The sequence below is a fragment of the Rhincodon typus genome, chromosome 9, assembly GCF_021869965.1.
Source record: "Rhincodon typus isolate 14 chromosome 9, sRhiTyp1.1, whole genome shotgun sequence".
NCBI lineage: Eukaryota > Metazoa > Chordata > Chondrichthyes > Orectolobiformes > Rhincodontidae > Rhincodon > Rhincodon typus.
Window position 1 is genome coordinate 91,033,827 of NC_063340.1, and position 25,235 is coordinate 91,059,061.

The window sequence follows — 25,235 nt, forward strand, 5'->3', positions numbered from 1 at the left end:
TGCTCCTATGATGCTGCTTGGCCTGCTGTGTTCATCCAGCCCTGCACCTTGTTGTCTCTCTATATTTGAGGAGGTGTGTGATAGCTCCAGGAAGAAGATATCTGCTGTTCCAGTCTAAATGCTTAAGTATTGATTGAACCTGTTGAGATATTTGATACAGGGACCTAGTATGAGTATTGTGCAAATGGTGTTCTAGATACTGTGTAGCATTGGTATGTTTTGAGTATTTTACAGATGTTTTGCTTTTGAATTTTATTAAGGAGTGTTTTGTGATTTACTAATTATACATTTACTGCGAATTTGAATTTGTACTGTTAAGTTGATTTATAATTTATCTTTATTTCCTTTGCCACAAACATCCGCTTTATTGCTGAAGAAAAATCTGCAGTTTATGTGCTTTTATGTTTCAGAGACAGACCATTATGTTAAAACCAAAACATGCTCTATCAGGCCAGGTTCCTGTCTGGGATCTGACCTATCCCGTAATAACATTGGCTGAGATTATAACACCTCCACTTTCCCGTTTCGTCCCCATAGCCTGTGACTTATCCATTGATCAAAACCATCAAACTTGGCTTTGAGTAAATTCAATGACCCACTTTCTGGGAAAGTGCATTTCACATTGTATCAGCCCTTCATCTTTGTCTTAAAAGTGAGTCTTCTTACACTTAAACTGAGTTCCCTAGTTTTTTTTCTCCTACACTAGATGATACATTGTCCTGGGATCAAATTAATCCAGTCCCTTCAAGACTGATGCCTATGCATGTTTCAATAAGATCACTTCTCATTCTGCTCAACTCCAATAGATAACGAAAGCCCTTCATCCCAGGAGTGTGTTGAGTGAACCTGCTATAAACTGTTTCTAAGGCAATTTTATCATTTTCTCACATAAGGAGACCCAGAAGCGGACACAGTGCATATAATACCCTGGATGTGGTCTCACCAATACCCTGATGAGCTGAATCTTCCTTATTTTTATGTTACAGTGCAATTGCAACAACAACAATGCACTCCTTTTTCTCACTTGTTGTAGCTGGACGCTAACTTTCTGCCACTCACGTACCAGGATTGCCCGATCCCTCTGTACCACTGAGTCCTGCATTCTCTCCCCATTTAAATATTGATAGCTTTTCTGATAAAATCAGAATACTGCGATGCTGGAAATCCTGAAATAAAAACAGAAATTGCTGGAGAAACTCAGCAGGTCTGGCAGCATCAGTGCAGAGAGAAACAGGGTTAATGTTTCGAGCCTAATATGATGTGTCTTCTTCAGAAATTTTGTTTGCTACTTCTGTTCCTGCCAAAATGGAGTGGTTCACATTTACCCATGTTGTGTACTAACTGACAAATTTTTAGTCTTTCCTTTAACCTGTCTATATCTGGTTGCAGACTCTCTACCATCTCTTGATGACTTACTTTCTTGATGACTTGCTGTTTTGGAGTCATCAGCAAACATAGCTCTGAACTCCTCGCATCTCAATAATTGATATTGGTGTAAATGCTAAACCTCCACATGATCTCTGTGGCACTGCACTAGGTTCAATCAGCCAGTCTGGAAATGACCCATTTATCCCTACTCTTTCTTCCTGTAGGCTAAGCAATCCCTTTATGTTAATGTGTTGCCCCCTACGACACTTGCTGTTAGCAAACTTTAATATAGCATCTTATCAAATGCCTTTTGGAAATCCAAGTTTACCCACCTCTATTGGTTCCCCTCTATCCTCCATGAAGACTACTTTGTTAGAAGAGTGTAACCCATTAGCTAAGCACAATTTTTCTTTCACAAAAAAATTTTGGCGCTGTCGGTTCACATTATGTTTTGCTAATTATTCTATAATTTCCTCAAGAATAGTTTCTTGTATTCTTCCTCTTATACAAGTGTTATTGGCCTATTTTTCCATGCTTTCTGCCTCCGTCCTTTCCCGATTTAAAGTTATTGCTTGTTATTTTGCAACCCACTTGAAACTGTTCCCGAAGCTCAGGAATTTTGGAAAACTATAACTGGTGCCATTATTATTGTGAAGACACGAGGCTTCAGGCCTTCTGCTCCTGGGACTGGTCAGCCTTTGGGTCCAATCATTTTCCTAACCTTTTTTCTTTTAATGATACTAATTGCTTTTAAGTGTATCCCTCCCTATCACCTCTTCATTTTGTCTTATTTTTGGTACGTTTTCTAAGTTTTTGACTATGAAGACAGACACAAAACAGCTATTTCAAGCCTGTTTTTGTTTTCTATTATCAGTTCCAGGAACTCTCTCAGTTTCCAACACCAGGTCAGTTATTCTTTTCCTATTTAAATATCTGTAGAATCTCTTGCTGTCTGTTTTTTTGTACAACAATATAAAATTACTCATTTAAAACTTACTAAAATATTAATTATAATATCTTGTTAGTTACTTTTCATTGGTTCTTAAAGTCCATCCAATCATCTGACCTGCTGTTAATCTTTACAGATATGCATTCCTTGTCTTTCTTTCAGTTTAACGCAATCTTTCCATTTCTTATTTAGCCACGGATGACTCGTCATTCTCAAATAGTGTTTCTCTCTCATGGGATGAATCTTCTCAGAGTTTTTTAATATTTCTGAAAAGTCTGTCACTACAGCTTATAGCCCCAACCTTTTAACTTAGCTTCACCTTTTCCAGTTCTGCCTCATCCTCTTGGTCAGCTTTATTGAAGGTTAAAACACCAGTCATGGACCCACACTTCTCCCTTTCAAACTGAACATAGTGATCACAACGTGATTGAATTCTATTATCTAGAGACTCCTTTACCATAAGGCTAGTAATTAATCTTATTGCACATGACCAGACCTAGGAGAGCCTGACCCCTACCTGATGCTCAAGTTAACACTTTAAGATACTGCCCAGTATCTCTGAACTTATTTTCCAAGTAACCATTGTCAATCTGACTCTTCAATCTGCATATAGCTTAAAGTCACCCAAGGATTATTGCAGCTCAAAAAAGAGGGGACCTATAGCTGTAGAAATGTGAACTTTTCACGATAATCCGAAGAGTTGGAAAAATTGAAGTCCACCTTTAAAAAGTGAAACACCTTTCAGCAACGTGAAAGGTAATAACGTGTAATGGGTTGGGGCAGAAGAAAATTGACAATGCACAGATATGTTCCTCCCAGCCACCCTCTCCCAGTTCCTGCTGTGTCCAGTTGACTGTCTCTTGCCACGCACTTCCCCACCGCGCCCCCTCAAAGTCAAACACAAGTCCCTCAGGTTGGAAAACAGTACAAGTAATTTTCTGCGGGCTCTTGCTAATGTACCGAGCTAGGTAGTTCAGATCAAGAGATGAACTACAGCTGCATTGCAATGGGACTGACGCTTAGCTCATTGTACATCCAGAGGAGCTTCTAAACTTCTTCAATCTTCATAACCAGGTCCTGAAATGGCCCCAGGGCTCTCATATTGCTATTGAAATATTTAAAAAAGGGCTAGAAGGAGCTAGTTTTGGGCAAATACATCCATTGGAGGTTGAGCTATCCTATAATTATATTCAGTGTCCATATGTAGGAGCAAATTACCGCAGATGCTGAAATCTGCACTGAAAACAAAAAATGCTGGAAATCGCAGAGGGCCAGGCAGCATCCATGGAGAGAGAGCAAGCTAATATTTTGAATCTAGATGTTAATACACCTGTTTTTAGATTTTTTTTAAAAACTGGACATAATGTGCTGGGGCAGAAATCCAACATTAGTTACACTTTCCCTTCTGCCCTTCAACTCTCAACAACTCAATGAGGCCAATAGGTTATTGGGAAAGTTTGTGAACTCCAGCACTTCTGGAACCAGTGAAATGAAAGGTTTGAGAAGGAGGGGGCGGTTGATTGAGAGAATTCAGTGTCAAGTCAGGCCCAGGAAGAGAAATAAAGTGAGAGAAACAAACATTTGATAGAAGAGAGAACTGCAGAGGTCAGAAAGGAAAAGCACAAATTTTAAAAAAATGACATTTTAAAATCTTCTACAATGACAATGAAAGAGGCTTCATACCAAACGAATCAACTTGATTGTTACGAATAATTATTGAATCATTAAAAGGTTACTCTGGTAATTACAATATTTAAGTTCCTGTGGCAAGGTTTAATGGCTTATTAAAATGCAGCTACAGCAAGATTTGAACAGTGAGGTACTATCTATACAAAGTTAATGCTGGAAGGATATTACTTCGAGAACGCCCTACTGCGCTTCAAACTAGGTTTTGGTCCTCACCAGAGTATGTTTGGCTATAAGTAACAAATACTGTCAGCAAATTCACACTTATTGTAATTTCCAGGCCATTCGGTGTCAATTTCAGTTGTTACCTCAGTAATTGTAAACACTCCGTATCGTTCTGGATTATGACCCTGAGTCCTTTTCCAGTCTTCCTCATAGAGAGTGAAATCAGATTTTCACTTGGTTTTGTTGTGTAAGGACCCTGGAGTAACCTCGTGGTCTCACAGAGCTGTTTGTCACTGAGTATAAATACTACAGAGTGGATGGAGTAAGGGAAGAAGAGAGAATTACATGGAGAGCTAGGCAGGTGCCTGCAGTCTAACCATATGAATGTTAGAAATGTATAGAGAGAAGCAAGTGGAGAAGACGGACTCGTGTTAGAGAGTAGAGTTTATAGAATACTCTTTCAAAAATGTAACAGTAAGATTAGAGACTGGTGTATCTCTGAATAGCCTTTTCTTCCATTATGTAACAAACAGAGTTATAAAAGAAACATAAAACTGAAGACAGTCCTCAGTCTTACTTCCTCCTTGACCAGTCCATTGGGAACACAAACTTGTGAATGTAGGCATAAAACCACATGACAAGAGGTTTCTGTTGTATGGTAAAATAGGGCTGAGTCGCCAAGGGGAGGTCATTCCTGATAAATCTATTCAAATTCTTTGAGAAGGTAATGAACAAGTTGGTCAAAGGAAAACCAGTGGACGTAATCGATTTGGATTTGCTGAAGTCTTGCCCAGAAGGCTGCTAAATAAGATAAAAGCCCACAGTGTTAGGGGCAAGGTGCTGGCATGGAGAGAGGATTGGCTGATTAGTGCAGTTCCGCAAGGGTCTGTGATGGGGTCACAACTATTTCACATTATACATTAATAATGTGGATGAAGGAACTGAGGACATTGTTGCTCAGTTTGCAGATGACACAAAGCTAGGTGAAGGGACAGGTAGTTTTGAGGAAGTGGAGAGGGTCCAGAAAGATTTGGACAGAGTAGGAGAGTGGGCAAAGAAGTGGCAGATGGAATACAATGTAGGAAAGTGTGAGGTTATATACTTTAGTAGGAAGAATAGATGCATAGACTATTTTTAAAATCTGAAATACAAAGGGACTTGGGAGTCCTTGTTCAGGTTAACATGCAGGTTCAGTGGCAGCTAGGAAGGTAAATGCAATGTTAGCATTCATTTCAAGAGGGCTAGAATACAAGGGCAGGGATGTACTGCTGATGTTGTTCAAGGCTCTGGTCACATCACATTTGGAATATTATGAGCGGTTTTCGGCCCCGTATCTAAGGAAGCATGTGCTGACCTTAGAGGAGGAGATTTACAAGAATGATCCCAGGGATGAAGGGCTTGTCATATGAGGAGTGGTCGAGGACTCTGGGTCTGTACTTGACAGACTTTAGAAGGATGAGGGGGGATCTGATTGAAACTTGCAGAATATTGGGAGGCCTGGATAGAGTGGACATGGAGAAGATGCTTTTACAAAAGAAGAGACTAGGACCCAAGGGCCCAGCATTGGGGGGAGGGGATGACCCTTTAGAGCTGAGATCAGGAGCAATTTCTACAGACAGAGGTTGGTGAATCTGTGGAACTCATTGCTGCAGAGGGCTGTGGTGTGTTTAAGACAGAGACAGACAGGAGGAGAAGGGAGGAGACTGTGGGGGAGAGAGCAGTGAGGGGGATGGGGGTAGAGGGGAATCACAGGGAGGGGGGAGCGATGGGATATACTTGTGCTGTGACCATCGTGGTAAAGTAGGAAATGGTTTTAGTCCCATAGTGAATGGTTCCTGCAACGCAGAGCTGTTTTTCAAGGGCCTAGTACACATCTGATGGATTGACTATCTTCCTGCCTGGCTGTATGATCCGAGCTGACCTGAAGACAGCACCAAGAACAGAGACAATTGGCAAACTATCACAAATTAACACTCTAGTTTGTTTCTGTGTATTTAAAAATGGGGTGTCATTAGGAACGCGATAACACGTTCACAGATGAAATGTGATCCTGGTGGACAGATCTCTCGCTCAGTGTGGGAGCCTCTTGATAAAATGTAAAATGAGAGATAGATCCAATCTCCAACACACCTTAGTCTCCTTGCTGTGTTTCCACGAAGCTCCTGATCCTGCCCATGTGCGGTGGAGATAATGAGCCAGGAGCAGCCATTGGCAATGCCTAGTGGCAAGGCTGTGTTCGGGGAAAAGCTATAAGCAGTTAGAGCACTTGATTCAGTCACTTGTGGGATTTATCATTTAAAGATTGCCTCATCCATGCCACAGGTGTTTTGAAAGAATTGAAACATTTAAAGTAATACAGTCCTCTTCCTAATTACATAATCTGACAGACCTGAAATGGAAATAGCTGCAAAGAGCAAACATTAAAGTTACCATCAAGGTTATACGAAGAAAAGTGATTCACTCAGTCCTGGCTCACAGATGACTGTGTCAATTCATCATCATTTTGTCGCACAGAACTTGTGTTGCTGAAAAACATTAGAACTTTTCATCTTGCATTGACTGGGACATTCCCAACACACATCAATTCACATTGGTATTTCCTGTAAAACTGTCCTTTTACTCTGCAATACTCTCATTGTGTGTATTAGCAGGGACACTGGCCTTGGAGTCAAATGTGTGAGACACTGATTGATTTCTCTGCTTATATGACTGTAGTTCCACAAATATCTGTAGATCTACAACTTGGGTTTCTGCCAATGATTAAAAAATACTCCATCTCCTTGTGTCATACAGTTCTGTCGATCACGGACTGAGAGGGTAGTCATGAGCGAACATGTTTATTTGGAATGTAGCAATTATCAAATTCACAAAACTACATTCATGCAGCATCTTTCCTGACCACTGGATGTCTCAAAGTGCTTTTCAACCAATCACTGTAGTCCCTGTTCTGATGTCAGAAATGTGTCGTTGGCTCTGCTAGCTCAGTTGGTTCTGGATTTTAGTACATTGCAAGGTGTTTTTCCAGGTGTGAGTTAGAGTGTGAATTGTTTACAGTGTCCACTGTGTTCTCCCTACATGTGTTGTACATGGATCTTACTGAGGCAGCCAGAACATACAGAGTGATGTCAGGAAGTGCATCTTTATACAAGGGCGATGGGAATCTGGACCACACACCATCAAAGGGGCACGGGGATGCAGGAGGATGTTTAGCTGGTTGGTTGGAAGGCTGCTTTGTAAAGCACAGCAACCACAACATGCAGGTTCACTTCCCACTCGTTGAGTTCACCGTGAAGGCCATAGAGTCGTGGATTTATATAGTACATGATCAGACCCTTCGGTCCAACCAATCCCTGCCAACAATAATCCCAAACTAAACTAGTCCCACCTGCCTGCATCTGTCTTCTCGCTCTCACTCTGAGATTGTTGACCCTCAAGCTCATAAAAGACACGAGCAGGAGTAGGCCATTCAATCCCTTGAGCTGCTCCACCATTCAATATGATCATAGCTGATCATCGAGCTCAATACCATAGTTCCACTCTTTCCCCCCACCACCAATATCTCTCAATCCCTTTACCCACAAGAGCTATATCTACCTCCTTTCCGATAACACACACATTTTTGCATTAACCACTTTCTGTGGCAATTAATTCTACAGGCTCACCAATCTCTGGGTGAAGAAATTCTTCTTTTCTCAGTCCTAAGTGGTTTATCCAGTATCCTTAGACTGCGATCCCTGGTCTGGATTCTCCCACCATCAGGAACATCCTTCCTAGATCTGACCTGTCTCGACGTGTTAGAATTTTACAGGTTTCTATGAGATTACCTCCACCCCACCTTTGTTCTAAACTCCAGTGAATGCGATCCTAACCAACTCAATTTCTCTTATATGTCAGCTCCTGCTATCCCAGGACTCAGTCTGGTAAACTTTTGCTGCATTGTTCCTGTAGCAAGAACATCATTCCTTAATAAGGAGACCAAAACTGCACACAGTATTCCAGATGTGGTCTCTCCAAGGCCCTGTATAATTGTAGCAAGACGTCCCTGCTCTGAATTTGAATCCTGTTGTTATAAAGGCCAGTATAGCATTTACCTTCTTCACTGCCTGCTGTACCTGCATGCATACGTTCAGTGTCTGGTGTACAAGGGCACCCAGATCACATTTCCCAGTCTATCACCCTTCAGATAATCATCTACCTTCCTGTTTTTGTACCAAAGTGGAAGACCTCACATTTATCCACATTATCCTGCATCTGCCATGCCAATTGCCCTCTCACTCAAATTGTCCAGTTCACGTTGAAGCATCTCTGCATCGTCCTCACAGCTCACCCTCGCACCCAGCTTTGTGTCATCTGCAAACTTGGAAATATTACATTCAGTTCCCTCACCTAAATCATTCGTGTATATTGTGAATAGCCGGGGTCCTAGCACTGAGGTACTCCACTAGTCACTGGCTGCCGCTCGGAAAAAGACCCGTTTATTCCTTCTCTTTGTTTCCTGTTTGCTAACCAGCTCTCTAACCATCCCAATACACCATCGCCAAGACCATGTGCTTTAATTTTACGCATTAATCTCTCTTGTGGGACTTTTTCAAAAGCCTTCTGAATGTCTCCCCCTGAATTACACTACTAGCTACATCCTTGAAGATTTACTGTTGATCTGTCAAGCATGATTTCCCTTTTGTCAATCCATGCTGACTATGTCAGATCCTAACACTGTTTTGTAAGTGCTCTGCTATAAAATCCTTCATACTCAAGATGACTCAAGCACCTTCCCATTCCCACCATCAGACTGACTGATCTATAATTCCCTGTTTTCACTTTACCTCCATTTTTAAATAGTGAAGTTACATTAGCTACCCTTCAATCTGTAGGAATTGTTCCAGAATCTAAGGAATCATGGAAGATGAACACCAATGCATCTACAATTTCCAATGCCACTTCCTTAAGTGTTCTGGGATGTAGATTGTCAGGCCCTGGGAATTTATCAGCCTTCAATCCCATCAATGTCTCCAAAACCATTTCACTACTAATACTGATTTGGTTCAGTTCCTCCTTCTCACTAAACCCTGTGTTCTCTATCATTTCTGGGATGTTATTTGTGTCTTTCTTTGTGAAGTCAGAAGAGAAATATGAATTTAATTCGTCAGCCACTTGTTTGTTCCCAATTATAAATTCCCCGTTTCTGACTGTAGGGGGGACCAGTTTTTAACCAATATACTTCTCTGTACATACCTATAGAAACTTTTACAGTCAGTTCTTAAGTTCCCCACAAGATAACTCTCATCCTCGATTTTCCCCTTCTTAATCAATCCCTTGGTCCTCCTCTGGTGACTTCCAAACTGTTTCCAGCTGTTTTGTTTTTTCTTGCCAATTTGGATGTCCCTTTTTTTGCATCTAAACTATCCCTAGCTTCCTTCATAAGCCTTGGTTTGGCCACTGTTCTCTTTAAAATCTTGTGCAAGACAGGAATAAACAATTTTTGTAGTTCGCCCATTCATTCTTTGAATGTTTGGCATTGCCTGTCCATTGTCATTCCTTTCAGTCACATTTCCTAATCATAGCTAACTCATGTCTTATACCATCATAGTTTCCCTTATTCAGATTCAGGACCCCAGTCTCAGAATCAACTACCTCACTCTCCATCTTGATGAAGAATTTTATCATATTATGGTCACTGATCTCCAAGGGGTCTCTCACAACTACATTACCCATTATGCCTTTCTCATTGCATAATACCCAATCTAATTGCTTCCTCAATATTGGTCCAGAAAACAATCCCATACACATTTTAGGAATTCCTCCTCTCCAGTACTGCAGCTAATTTGATTCGTTCAACCTATATGGAAATTAATGTCGCCTTTAAATACAGATATCCCTTTACTGGATGCATCTCTGATTTCCTGGTTAATGCCATTCTGAAGATCATCACTATAGTTTGGTGGTCTATACACCACCCCCACTGATGTTTTTTGTCCCTTAGTATTTCGCAATTCCATTGACACAGATTCTACACTGATCTAATTTATTGTATTTATATCCTCTTTAACTAGTAATGCAACTCCACTACCTTTTCCTTTTTGTACGTCTTTCCTAAATGCTAAATACCCCTGGATGTTCGCATCCCATCCCTGGTCACCTGATTAATTTATCCACATTATTTGGAATGGGAGAGCAGCTCTAAGGTGCTCTGGGATCATGGCCAATTTCACCTCACTCTTGATGCTGGGCTTCAGTAGGAAAGATATTTGAGAGATTTGGAGTGAATTGGAAAATGGAGCTGGGGGCAATCAGTCACGAGCTAACTGAACGATGGAGTAGGTTGAGGAGCCAAATAGCTTCCTCCTGTCTCTCTGTTGAAGAACATTCCCAGGTTGACCTTCATGGCCATTAAAAGGTGCTGAAGGCTCAGGCCTGAAGAAGGTGCTTCATGCGTTTGTTTATTGAAGTGTTTCAAAATGAGCTTCATTATAATCGGTGTCAATGTTTCCTCCCCAGGTCAGTGATGGTGCTCTCCCAGGAAACCTGAAGTTTGGAAAATGACAGGTGACCAAAAACTTTTGGACACGTGGAGAGATGCCACGACCCAGGCTCTGTGCATTCAGTCTGAGACCGCCAAGGAGGGAGGGATGACAAAGATTCTTAAAGTCTGCTTCTGCAGCAACACCAGCATCAACCTGGGCAAAAACTTCAAATTAGTCAAATGCAACTACGCAACAGAAATCAGGGTGAGGCACAACATCCGATTCTCTGACAAACATGGTGCTACAACAGAGACTAAGTGACTCTCCGAGCGACCGAGCAGGCAGTAATTCTGATATCTGCAGAGGGAAGATAGTGAGACCACACTCCCACTCTCTCCCCACTCCCTGTTGGCAGCTTTTCTTTTCTTTATTCATTCACAGGATGAGGGTGTTGCTGGCTGGGCAAAATGTTTAGCTTCCAAAATCTCTTTCTTTCCTGAATATATTCAGTACTTGCTATCCACAGCATTCTGTGGCTGAGAATTGCAAAGATTCAGTACCCTCCTGAGTAAAGAAATCTCTCCAGGACCTTCAATTTTGGAACCTCCACAATTGGTCCCAAATCCTTAAGAATCTGAATCTACCCCCCGCCCCCCACACCATCGCTCCAACCACGCACTCATTCAGCCTGCTCTCCTGTTCCTCATCTTGTTAGCATGTGGCACTGGGAGTAATCCTGAAATTGTTCCTTTTGAGGTCCTAGCTTTAACATATTTCCTCGTTCCCCCATATTCTGCTTGCAGGACTCCATCCCTCTTTCTACCCATGTCGCTGGTACCAACATGGACCACAACAGTCTGGCTGTTCCCTTTCTGTCCCTTTAGAATCTCCTACAGCTACTCAGTGACATCTTTGACCCTGGCACTAAGGAGCCAACATAGCATGCTGGTGTCACATCTGTAGCCTCAGAACCATTTTTCCGTGCCCTTTATGATAGACTTCCCATTGACCATTGCTCTCACACACTTTCTTCCTGCCCCCACATGGTAACAGACGGGGTAAGGATGACAGATATTGTTCCCTCATTGATATTCACCAACCATATTGGATTTCATGATGGCTGACAGCTTCACAGTTACTGTTACTGAGTAACAGTTTACTAGTTGACTTTAACTTGTTAAATGGGCCACAGTAAAATTTGATTGTATTGTTTCTGGATATAATCTTGTAAAATCATTTCTATGACAGGGGTAGAGCTAGATTTATCCTGAAACAGCAATGAACCAACACGCTAAATATAAGGGAATATTTTGGTGCATTGCTCATTACAGATGGATATCACTGCACTGTGAATGAAGGTTAACGGTCTGTCCACAGCACATTTCTGACACATTTACGTTCCTTATATGGTTTGAAGTATAAAACAAAAGTCTTTCTGTTGAAGGGGTTGTTATTGTGAAACTTGCGAAACTTTCAGAAGATCCATCAACTAGTTGGAGCTCAGAGTGTGAGTTTTGAGAAGGGTGTCACTCAAAGTCTTTGTGGGTGAGAACATGAAGCACATTAAAAGAAAATGTGAGATTCTGCAGCAAAGGTTCTGATCCACAGTTAGAATGGATGAATCTCAATTTAATCAATGGTAGATTTAAAAAAATACTTTAACCTTGTCGTATTAGGAACCTACTGATGCAGCAGTGTCATTTTTCAAACATTCACTTGTGGGATGTTGGTGTCTATGGCATGCCCCTTGGAGCCACAGTCCTAACACAGAGCTTGTAGTTTACATTGCAGTCCAGTTGTTCTGTCTGTGGAGAGACCTAGTTTCAGTTATCTGTGATGAAGATGGACAACATTTGTAAAATTCTTCCTTTGACCTATCAGGAAGAAACACTGATGAAGACTCTATGACAGTCCTGACCCTGGCACCAGGGAGGCAACACACCATCCTAGCTTCTCTGTTCCCTGAACTAAGAAATCCCTGATTGTGACTGCTCTTGCCTTCTTCCTGCTCCTCTCCTGTGCAGTTGAGCCACCCATGGTGTCATGGATGTAGCTTTTGCTGCATTCTGCCAAGTAGCCATCAACTTCACTGATATCCAAAATGAAAAAGTGATTTGCAATTAGGATTGCTTTGTGAGTCAACTCTCCCTCTCACCAAACGCCATCCTCACCCAACTTGCCCTCCTCACCCAACTTCCCAACCAAACTCCCAATGTTAATTTGTTGAACTGCATGTGATGGACCAGCCTGCGCACCGCACAGTGGGGCTGTAGGGGCAGGTATTTGATCACCAGCTACAGGAAATAGTAATGATGGAGCAGGGAATGATGGTACGCTCCTGTTCAATGCTTTGCAGTCAATGTAGGGGATGTTGTGGGCCACTCTGAGGTGATGAAAGCTGCTTTCTCTCCGTCTGGATGGATTACTATTTATTATGAGACAGATGAGCCATGTGATGCTTTGTTGTCAGTAATTATTGTGTGTAATGACTTTACTTCTCCCCTTTCAATACAGGAGATTATTAACACAATACTGGACAGTGGGAGAGTGGGACCCAGTATCATTTTTAAGAGCTGCTATGGACTCAGATTGAAGCATCTGAAGTCAGATGAAATATACTGGCTACACCCTGACCTTACCATCCATGAGGTCCTGACTAAATATGAGAGTCTACACCATGAAGCTGAATGGAGGTATTACCATTTGCAACAGTCTGTATTCTCTCATTCGCTTTTGTGTGACAATTAACACATCAGAGAAAAATTACTGAGTATATTTAATTTGTCCACATTTGGAGAACTTTGGCTGAACTGACTGGTCCAGGAATGTCATGAAAGCCTCCGCACTCTTGCCCCTGTGAAAGAGGTTAAAAGACTTTTCTCCTACCCTCTTGCTCATCTTCTGATCATGGTTGTTAGCAAAGTCATCTCCCTCAACTCCTAGAGCATATTCCAATCTGCATCTCATTTCCAGTATCTGGCATTCTAAATATAAAGCTTCCTACACTCCTAAACCCCTCAGTTAGATTCCAGACTGTAACTCACTCCCAGGTATCTGTTATTCTGTATATAAACCACCATGAAACCTTCCATTAGATTCCAGTCTGTAACTCACTCATGGGTACCTGTTATTCTGTATATAAACCACTCTGAACCCCTCGATTAGATTTCAGTCTGTAACTTACTCCTGGGGTATCTGTTATTCTGTATGTAAACCACTCTGAACTGCTCAATTAGACTCCATTCTGTAAATCACTCCTGGGTATCTGTTATTCTATATAGAATCTGCCCTGCACCCCTTGAATAGATGCCAGTTTAGAATCCCTGTAGTGTGGAAGCAGGCAGTTTGGCCCAAAGGGTCCACACCAACTCTCCAAAGTGCCTACCACCCAGATCCCCCCCTACCCTATCCCTGTAACTCTACATATTTCATGGCTAATCTATCTAGCCTATGCATCCCTTAACACTATGGGCAATTTCCCATGGCCAGTCCACCTAACCTGCACATCTTTGGACTGTGGAAGGAAACCGCAGCGCCCAGAGGAAACCCAAGCAGACACGGGGAGAATGTGCAAACTCCACACGGACAGTCGCCCGAGGGTGGAATTGAACCCGGGTCCCTGGTGCCGTAAGGCAGCAGTGCTAACCACTGAGCCATTGTGCCACCTGAGTCTGTAACTCACTCCTAGGTATTTCTTATTCTACACATTATACCACCCCGAACCCCACGATTAGTTTCCAGTCTGTAATTCAGTCCAGAGTATCTTTTATTCTATACATAAACCAAACCCCCAAAACCTTTCTCCACCTGAACCCTTGCTACAACTATATAAAACATTGCTGGAAAAGCTCACCAGATCTGGCAACAACTGTGAAGAAAAGATCCGTTAATGTTTCGGGTCCAGTGACCCTTCCTCAGAACTTCCTCTGTTCTGATGAAGGGTCACCAGACCCGGAATATTAACTCTGATTTTTTATTTTGTTCCTGGTTTACGGTATCTGCTGATCTTTTGGATTTTATATAAAGCATTGGTCAGGCCACATCTGCAGTTCTGTGTGCCCACACCACAGGAAGGATGTGGTTGCACTGGAGGGGGTGCAGAGGAGACTCACCAGGATGTTGCCTGGGATGAAAAGTCTCTGTTACGAGGAGGGTCTTGATAGGCTGCATTGTTTTCCCTGGAACAGAGGAACCTGAGGGGTTTCTGATTTGAAGTACACTAAATTATGAGAGGCATAAACAGGGTAGATTGTGAGAATCTTTTGCCCATGGCAGACTAGCCTACGACCAGAGGGCATGGGTTTAAGTGAGGTTCCCTTTAGAAGTTGGCATCATCAGAACAGATATGATGGAGACAGAGGAACTGGGAGAATGGAGTCGTGACTTTACAGGAAGCGGGTGTGAGGATGTACAGTGAAAGTAACTGTGGGAGTTGGTGGATTTATAGTGAATAATGTCGGACAGCCTACTCCCAGAAATGGAAACAGCTGTGTTGAGGAAGTGAAGACAGGAGTCAGAGATGAACCAGATAAAAGTGGAAATTGGAAGCAAAATTGATAAACTTTTCCAATTCCAGACAAGAGAGGGAAATAGCACCTATGATGTTATCAATATACTGGAGAAAGAATATGTGGGTGGGGCCGGAGTAGGACTGGAGCAAGGAATGTTCCATCTGCCCCACGAAGAGACAGGCATAACTGGGGTCCATGCAGGTCCCAGTGGCCCACCCTGTGATCTGATGAAGCTAAAAGGCCAGAGGGAGGGGTCCAGGTGGAGGGAGATTGTTGGAGGTGTGCAAAGGGGTCTGTGGGACAGGGAGAGGGCTCCTGTCCAATGAATTGGGCATGGATGCAGAGACAAAGAGTTCAACATCATATCATACCCAAAATTCATTGAGATGGAGATTGAGGGATAAAACTGAGTCCATTACTGAATACAGAACATATAGGATCAGAAGGAATAGTGAAAAAATGACAGGAGGTGGGGTTGGGAGAGGGGATGGGAGGAAGCTTCCAGAGGGCTGTGGGTATTTCTGAAATGTTGCATCTTGTGTGCCGTAATGCCCAAAGGAGAAAGAAAATGTTTTCTTGTTAGAATGTCAAATGAGCCGGAGGATAATGTGGAACTGGGCGCAGTGTAGCTCTGAGCCAGCGTAAGGCTGTACTGATGGAGAGGGAGGTCAAGCGTGTGCATATGGCGATGCATGGCAAGAAACTCCTAACTCGCTCTGACCTGGTGATTCAGTTCATAGGGCTATGGGTTCAGGTTTAAACTAAATAGTGGGGGCAGGGGAATGGGTTCAGTTCCATGGAAAATTATGGAAAAAGTTAAAGTGGAAGTGATTAATGTTTACAGAACAGGTGACAGGACAGAGAATATGGAAGGGGTTAGGAATCTAACTTCAGGCATAGCAGATAAGGAGACAACTATGAGAAGGGGGACAGCCAATGCGGGACTGAGGATGTTATACTTAATTACACACAGGAAACAAAACAAGGTAAATGAGCTCGTAGTGCAGATTGAAATTGCCAGGTCCAACATTGTGGGAATCACAGAAATGTGGCTCTATTGGGATCAGGGCTGGGAACTAAATATCCAAGGATACACATCCTATCAAAAGGATAGGCCAATAGGCAGAGGGGACGGTGTTGCCTTGTTAGTTAGAAATGAAATTAAATTGATGGCAAGAAACGACATAGGGTCAGAAAGTGTAAAATCCGTGGGGGTAGAGTTGGGGAACAGTAAAGGAAAAAAGACCCTGATGGGAGTTATATACAGGCCTCCTAGCAGTAGTCAGGATGTGGGGAAGAAAATAAATCGGAGATAGAAAAGGCAGATAAGAAAGGCACCATTACAGTAATCATGGGGGTCTTCAATATGCAGGTGGACTGGGAAAATCAACTAGGGAACAAGGCAGTTTTGGGCTTAGTGATGTGTAATGAGGCAGACCTGATTAGTGAGCTTAAGGTGAAGGAACCCAGAGGGGTCAGTGACCATACTATGATAGAGATCACCCCGTGGTTTGAGCAGGAGAAGCTGGAATCAGACGTAAGGGTATTACAATTGAGTAAAAAGAACTGCAAAGACATGGGGGAGGAGCTGGTCAGAGTTGATTGGAATGGGGGTCCCTAGCAGGGAAGACGGTGGGGCAGCAATGGCAGGAGTTTCGGGGGGTAATTTGGGAGGCACAGCAGAAATTCATCCCAAGGAAGAAGAAACATATTCAGGGGAGGATGAGGTAACTGTGGCTGACAGGGAAATCAGGAACAGCATAAAAGCAAAAGGAAAAGCACGCAATAAGGAGAAGATTAGTGTGAAGCCACAGGATTGGGAAGCCTTTAAAACCAGCAGAGGACATCTAAAAAAACAGCAAGGGGGAGAAGATGAAACAAAAGGGTAAGGTAGCTAGTGATATACAAGAAAATTGCAAGAGATTTTTTAGATTGATAAAAGGTAAGGATGAGGCAAGAGTGGACATTGGAACCACTGGAAAATTAGGCTGGAGAAGTAACAATGGGGAACAAGAAATGGCAGAGGAACTGAACAGGTACTTTGCATCAGTTTTCACAAATGAAGAACCAACAGCATACCAGAACTTCAAGAGAGTCGGGGGACTTAGAAGCAAATGGACTTATTAGCAATAGACAGCACGGTGTTGTGGGGACAAGGTTGTGCCTCACTAACTTGCTTGAGTTTTTTGAGGAGGTGATGAAGATGATTGATGAGGGAAAGCAGTTGATGCTGTCTGCGTGGACTTCAGTAAAACCTTTGACAAGGTCCGTCATGGCAGACTGGTACAAAACGTGAATTCACATGGTATCGGGGTGAGCTGGCAAGATGGATACAGAACTGACTTAGTCATAGGAGACGGAGGTAGTGGTGGAAGGATTCTTTTCGGAATGGAGGGTTGTGACTAGTGGTGTCCCATAGAGATCACTGCTGGGACCTCTGCTGTTCATGGTCTACATAAATGATTTGGAGGAAAATGTAGCTGGTCTAATTAGTACGTTTGCGGATGATACAAAGATTGCTAGAGTTTCGTATAGTGAGGAGGATTGTCAGAGGATACAGCAGGATATAGGTCAGTTGGAGGCATGGGCAGAAAAATAGCAGATGGAGTTTAATCTTGACAAATATGAGGTGATGTATTTTGGAAGGTCAAGTACAGGTGCAAATTATACAGTGAATTGATATGTGGAGGTGTGCAGGACCACAGATCACTGAAGGTGGCAACACCGGTAGATAAGGTAGCAAAAAAGGCTTATGGCATGCTCGCCCTTATCGGAAGGGGCATTGAGTATAAGGATAGGCAAGTTATGCTGCAGATTTATGGAACTTTAGTTCGGCCACGCTTGGAATATTGTGTACAGTTCTGGTCACCACACTATCAGAAGGATGTGGATGCTTTGGGTATGGTACAGAAAAGGTTTACCAGGATGTTGCCTGGTACAGGGGATTTTAGCTATGAAGATTCGGTGGATAGACTGGGTTTGTTTTCACTGGAACACAGGAGGGTGAGGGGCGACCAGATAGAAGTTTATAAGATTGCGAAGGGCACGGATAGAGTGGAAAGTATAAGGCTTTTTTCCCAGAGCGGAGGGGTCAATTACCAGAGGGACACCGGTTCAAGGTGCCAGGAAGGATGTTTAAAAGAGATGTGTGAGGCACACAAAGGGTGGTGAGTGCCTGGAACACGCTGCCAGAGGTGGTGTTAGAAGCAGACACAATAACAGTATTCAAGAAGCACCTGGGCAAATACACAAATAGGAGGGGAATAGAGGGATGTAGATCCTGTAAGTGAAGACAGTTTGAGGACAGAAGGGCGAAATGTACTGGTGCAGGCTTGAAGGGCCAAAGGGCCTGTTCCTATGCTGTATTGCTCTTTGTTCTAGGGGGCAGAGGTTAGTGTAGTGGCCATCGCTAACGGGAGGGTAGTGGGGAAGCTGAAAGGTCTGAAGGTGGATAAATCACCCAGACTGGATGGACAATACCCCAGGATTCTGAAGGAGGTAACTGAGGAGATTGTGGAGACATTGGTGGGGATCTTTCAGGAATCACTGGGGTCCGGGAGGGTCCCAGAGGACTGGAAAGTGGCTAACGTAACCCTTCTGTTTAAGAAGGGGATGAGGCAGAATACCGGAAATTATTAGTCAGTTAGCCTGACCTCAGTTGTTGGTAAGGTTTCTTCAGCCCATTATTAAGGAAGTAATTGTGGAGTACTTACAAGTACATGATAAAATAGGGCAGAGTCAGCATGGCTTCATCAAGGGGAGATCATGCCTGACAAATCTGTTAGAATTCTTTGAGAACTAATGAGTAAGTTGGACAAAGGAGAGCCAGTGGATGTGATGTATTTGGATTTCCAGAAGGCCTTTGACAAGGTGCTGCACAGGAAACTGAACCCTGGATTCCAACAAAGCTTGCACCTCATTATCCTAACAATGGCCATGCTGAGTTCTTAAATTCCATTCCAGAGGCTGATGAGAATATGGAATTTGCTACCACTGGGAATGCTAGACCTGAATAGATCTGTACTCAATGGAGTTCAGAAGGATGAGGGGGGAATGTGACTGAAACTTACAGAATACTGGGAGGCCTGGATAGGGTGAATATGGGCAAGATGTTTCCACTAGTAGGAGAGACTAGGACCCGAGGGCACAGCCTCCGAATGAAGGGATGAGATGAGGAGGAATTTCTTCAGCCAGAGGATGGGGAATATTTGGGACTCATTGCTGCAGAGGGCTGTGGAGGCTGAGTCATTGAGTGTATTTAAGTCAGAGACAGAGAAGTTCTTGATTACTCTAGGGATCAAGGGTTACCGGGAGGAGGCAGGAGAATGGGGATTGAGAAACATATTAAATGGTGAAGTAGACTCGATGGGCTGAATGGTAAAGTATGTAATGTCCAGGGTTTTTTTCTTTCAGAGAGTAGTAAATCTGAGAAATTCTTTAATACAGAGAGCTGTCAAGGCTTGATCGTTAAGTATATTCAGGGCTGAGATAGAGAGAATTTTAACAGGAAGGGAATCAAAGACTATGGGGAAAAGACAAGAAAGTGGAGTTGAGGACTATCAGATCAGCCGTGATCTCACTGAATGGGGAACAGACTCAATGGGCTGATTTGTCTACTTCTGTTTCTTTGTCTTATGGTCAAGAAATTAACAATAAATCTATTCTTAATTGAATTTAAAGGAAAAACTCCTTTTGGAATTTCTTGCAGATACGACCTGAGGATTCGTTTCCTTCCTAAAGACATCATGGAGAGTTTTAAACAAGACCGAACTACTCTGTTGTGTTATTATCAGCAGGTCAGTGAGCATCCCTCTGTGTGCAATCCTCTGCCTCTCACCTTTGGCACATTACAGGTAAACTGGCACACCACACTGCAAGCTAAATATTCAGGAGAATGTGACAAGGACAGGCAGGCAGGAAGGAATGGTGGTGTACATTGTTGATACAGTGTGCAATATGTACAATGGCAAAAAATGATCTTGGATTGAAAGGCATAACATCCGTCAGGGTGAAGGTAAGAAACAATATGGGAAAGAAGACATCGGTGCAAGTAATCTATAGGCCACTAACAGGAGTAGAATCTAGAAGGACAAGGGCAGCAGATACATGGGAACATCACCCACTGCGAGTTTCCCTCCAAGCCACTCGCTATCCTGACTTGGAAATATATCGCCGTTCCTTCAATGTCACGGGCCAAAATCCTGGAATTCCCTCTCTAAGGGCATTGTGGGTCAACCAATAGCACATGGACTGTAACAGTTCAAGAAGGCAGCTCACCACCATCTTCTCAAGGGCAACTAGGGAAGGGCAATAAATGCAGGCCAGCCACGATGCCCACATCCCACAAATGAATAAATTAAACAAAACTGAGAGCAAATCAAGAGATGATGAGGGGATGTAGCAAAGGCAGCCCATTATTCATGGGTGACTTTATGTACATTGGGATCTTCAGACTGGTAAAGAAACCCACAAGGAAGAATACGTAGAGTGCATTCAGTTTCCTTGAACAATATGTCATGGATTCAATCAGATATCAGATATTTTGAATCATGCAATGTGTAATGAGGCAGGTTTAATAAATACTTTAAAATACTTTTGAAAGTAATATCAAGACGGTCAACAAAAGTGTCTTTAATTATATAAAAAGGAAGAGAGAGGCAAAAATGAACATTTAGAAAATGAGGCTGGGGAAATAAAAATGGGGAAGCAGGAAGTAGCAGGGAAGTTGAATAAATACTTTGCATCACTCTCCACCTTAGCAGACATAAATAACATTCCAAAATTACTAAATATTCAAGGGACAGAAGGAAGAAAGGGGATACATTCAATAGCTCTCACGAGAGAAAAGATGCTTGGGAACTGAATGGGCTAAAGACCACTAAATCTCCAGACATGATGGGATGTATCCTTGGATGTTAAAGGAAGTAGCTACAGAGGTAGTGAATGCACTGGGAGTAATCTTCCAGGAATCCTTAGATTCTGGAAAGTCCCAAAGGTTTGGAAAACTGTCAATGTAACAGCTTTATTTAAAAAGGGAAGGAGACAAAGCACCACTAACTGAGTCAGTTAACTTCATATCTGTTATCGGGAGAATGTTAAGTCTGTTATGATGGGTATAATCACAGAACATTTTGAAATGCATGACATGAACAAGCAGTGTCAGTGCTGCTTCATGCCTGAGGCCTTTAATCGAATTATTTGTGGAGTTCACAAGCTGAATAGATAACAAGGAAGCAGTAGTTGTAATATATTTGGGTTTACAAAATGCATTTGATATGATAGTGCACGTTAGACTTCTTAATGAGGCAAGAGCCCATTGATGTTGGGGGCGGGGGGTGGGGGGTGGCACATTAGCATGTAGAGAGCATTGGCTAAATAATAGACAGAAAGTTGAGATAAAGGGGGCATTTTCAGGGTGGCAACCTGGTATCCCACAGGGATAGGAACATAGAAAATGGGAGCAGGAGTAGGCCATTCAGCCCTTCAAGGCCACTCCACCATTCCACATAATCATCCAACTCCGTCCCCTGTTCCTGCTTTGTCCCCTTTGATCCCTTTAGTCCTGGGAACAATATCAAACTTCTTCATGAAAACATTTAATCACCCCCTGAGCTTAAAACAGGTTCTCATCGATGAGACTGTTACTTCAGAAAGATGGTTGAGAGTGAAATAGTTTCCTGTTGGTTTTTCAGGCAGTGCATTCAGCAACCATGCTCTGATATTTTCCTGACAAAGCTGACTGTTGTTCTTGGCTGCATTTAATGGCGTTCTCAAAACTTCAGCTCTTGTGGAAGTGTGAAGATGGGTTCACACTTGGGTAGAATGCGGCTTTACATCCTTTCTTTGAACAGGGCCTTCTGCATTTCCTCTGTCACATTAGCTGCCTCAATTCTAGTCTTTAGCTTTTCATTAGCACATTGGTGACCATACTCAGTATAGCACGCAATATTGGCCTACATTATATGGAGGAGTAGTTGGTAACAGGCTTGTGCCAGCAAACAGTTTTTAAAAATTTTTTCATGGGATGTGGGTGTCATTGGCTGGGCCAGTATTTATTGCTTGTCCCCATTTGCCCCTTGAGAATGTGGTGGTCAGCTATCTTCCTGAACTGCTGAAGTGCATGTGCTGTAGGGGAGGGAGGTCACCATTGACCAGAAGCTGAACTGGTATCACCATATAACCACAGTGGCTACAAGAGTAGAGCGGAGTCTGGGAATACTGTGGCAAGTAAGTCCACTCCTGACTCACCAAAGCTTGTTCTTCATGTACAAGGTACAGTCAGGATGCTGTTAAGGAGGGAATTCCAGGATTTTGACCCAGAGACAGTGAAGGAACTGCGATATATTTTCCAAGTCAGGATGGTGAATGGCTTGGAGGGGAACTTGCAGGTGGTTGGTGTTCCCATATATCTGCTACCCTTGTCCTCTCGGATGGAAGTGGTTGTGAGTTTGGAAGGTGCTGTCTAAGGATCTTTGGTGAATTTCTGCAGTGTATCTTGTAGACAGTACACACTGCTGTTACTGAGCGTCGGTGGTGGAGGGAGTGGATGCTTGTGGATGTTGTGCCAATCAAGTGGCTGCTTTGTCCTGGATGGTGTTGAGCTTCTTGAGTGTTGTTGGGGCTGCACTCATCCAGGCAAGTGGGGAGTATTCCATCACACTCCTGACTTGTGCCTTGTAGATGGTGAACAGGCTTCGGGGAGTCAGGAGGTGAGTTACTCACTGCAGGATTCCCAGCTTCTGACCTGCTCTTGTAGCCACTGTGTTTATGACTAGTTTCTGGTCAATGATAATCCAGGGATGTTGATAGTGGGGGATTCAATGATGGCGAGACCATCGAATATCAAGGAACAGTGTGGTTAGATTGTCTCTTATTGGTGATGGTCATAGCCTGACATTTGTGTGTTACAAATGTTACTTACCAATTGCCAGCCCAAGCTTGGATATTATCAGGATCTTGTTGCATTTAAACATCACAGAATTATCATAAAAAGAGGCCATTCAGCCCATTGAGTCTGCACCCACCTTCTGAAGAAAATCCCACCCATGTCATCACCTTCAGTTCATCACTTGCTAAGTTACAGCTCTTAACTAAAACACACTAATATTCCTTCAGGAAACACAGCCCGGTAATTATCTAATGATTAGGTCACCATCCAACCTTTTAATAGAGCAGCCTTTATGCGTTTACTGTCACATTTTGGTTGACCTGATGATTTCAGGGTCCTTGAGCTCTCCAGGGTACATTACAGTTTAATCAGATTACAGTGTCTCATTAGCTGACACTGTCTTGACAGGTTCGCAGTGACTACATGCAGGAGGTTGCAGCTCAAGTCAATCAGGAGACAGCCATGAAGCTGGGCTGCCTGGAGATCAGGTAAGACTCCCTCTTTAAGGAATGGGGCAGTGTGCTGAGCTCCACCTCACCCTCCGTTTCCACCTGAAGCCAATGGGGAACTCGGGTGAATGGCAGCAGGGCAGCTCCTTTCACTGTATCCCATTGGTGGGCAATTGTCAAACCTGGTGCACAGGGTTTTGGTAACCTGATAAAGACATTGAACAGAGTGGAAACAGAGAAGAATAAAGATCTCAAAACCAGGTGCAACCTCAACATGTTGGCTCGAGATTTGAGATCATTCTCTTTCTGTTCCTAAGCTCAGTTCACTCAACTTTATATCATCTCCAAACCTGAAGGAGAAACAAGTAAATTAGGAGAAATGAGGCTTTGTGCTTCTTAACATTAAGGACATTTCTACAAAAAAATCACAAAGCCCCTGAAACAGTGAGTCTCCGTTCAGAATTAAAGCGAGTTTATTTAATTCCAATTACTCCTGATTTACTGGTTAATGAGGCTCTGATTTCTGATTGGAAGTATGCCCTTGGCATCCAGGTCTGCCTGTCTCAATCAGCTAAAAACTGCTCCATGCTAAACATCTTAACAGTCATGCAGGAAACATCAATTCTAATTAAAAATGAGAAAAAAAAAAACTGGATTATCTTCTGTGAAGAAATTCGGCAGCAATCAGTGAAATTATAACGAGAATTGCAAGCACGGTTGATGGTCATTCTGTGTAATGGAAACTCTGAAGGGAAACTTCTTGTTATCATTGAAGTGACGGAGACTGTGGATTGACAGTATGTGTTAGCCCCACATGCCATCTTTCCGATTTCTCTGAACGCTGCCTGATGTGATACTGAGTCATTGAGAGTTTGCTGGTAAGCAGGCAGCTCGGCTTCCTGTGATCTCTTTGCTCAACTCCTTATGGCCAGCAATGTTATCACCAAAATAAAATGTATCACAGTCTGCAGCTTTATTTTCTGAAGGTGAAACACATCTCCGTGCTCTTGACATTCATACTTAAAATGTTATGGTTTTACTGGCTCTATAAGCTTGCAGCAATCTGCAGCCAGTTACTGAGAGGTGTGCGGTTCAGATAGTAACCAGCTAGTAATTCAGCAACACTCCCTGTTCATCAGGTCAAATTAATAATATCAATATGTCATCGAAACAGCCCCTGTCCCCTAGCACCCTGTGTTACTGACTGTATTCCTACTGATGTTAATCCCTCTCTCTCACACTGTCACTCAGTAACCCCTCTCCCCCCACAGCACCCTATGTTACTGACGGTATTCCTACTGATGTTAATCCCTCTCCCTCACACTGTCACTCAGTAACCCCTCTCCGCCCCCCCAGCGCCCTGTGTTACTGACTGTATCCCTACTGATGTTAATCCCTCTCCCTCACACTGTCACTCAGTTTCCTCTCCTTCACATTGTTGGAACCAGACCACAGTTTCATGTGCCTTGCTAACCTTATGGTGGTGAAGTTTTGAATAAATGTTTTCTGTTTTTACTGCTTGCTTTCAGGAGGTTTTATAAGGACATGCCCCCGAAGGCACTGGAGAAGAAATCTAATTTTGATTTGTTGGAGTAAGTGTGGGCACTGTCGGGATTTCAGACAAATGGGGGACTGAGGAAGTGCTTACTGTGTCTCTGCCTGTGTTTCTGATCTCATGAGCTGGTCTCTGAGAAAACATAATCTGGAAGTCCAGTCGAACTTCCACAATCGCATTTTGATATTCCTTTCATCAGAATG

General features: G+C 43.0%; 1 protein-coding gene across 6 annotated transcripts in view; it reads left to right on the plus strand.

The window, feature by feature from the left end:
• ptk2ba (protein tyrosine kinase 2 beta, a) overlaps positions 1 to 25,235 on the plus strand; it is a 125,721-nt gene that overhangs the window by 41,577 nt on the left and 58,909 nt on the right. For all 6 annotated transcript variants that reach the window (XR_007262860.1, XM_048600860.1, XM_048600861.1 and 3 more), the window contains exons 2-6: positions 10,664 to 10,893; positions 13,144 to 13,322; positions 19,849 to 19,936; positions 23,437 to 23,516; positions 25,007 to 25,069. Coding sequence is in view for 5 of the 6 variants with exons in the window: in XM_048600860.1 (XP_048456817.1) it covers positions 10,705 to 10,893; positions 13,144 to 13,322; positions 19,849 to 19,936; positions 23,437 to 23,516; positions 25,007 to 25,069 (599 nt within the window). In the remaining variant the exon portion in view is untranslated. The remainder of the gene's footprint in view (positions 1 to 10,663; positions 10,894 to 13,143; positions 13,323 to 19,848; positions 19,937 to 23,436; positions 23,517 to 25,006; positions 25,070 to 25,235) is intronic.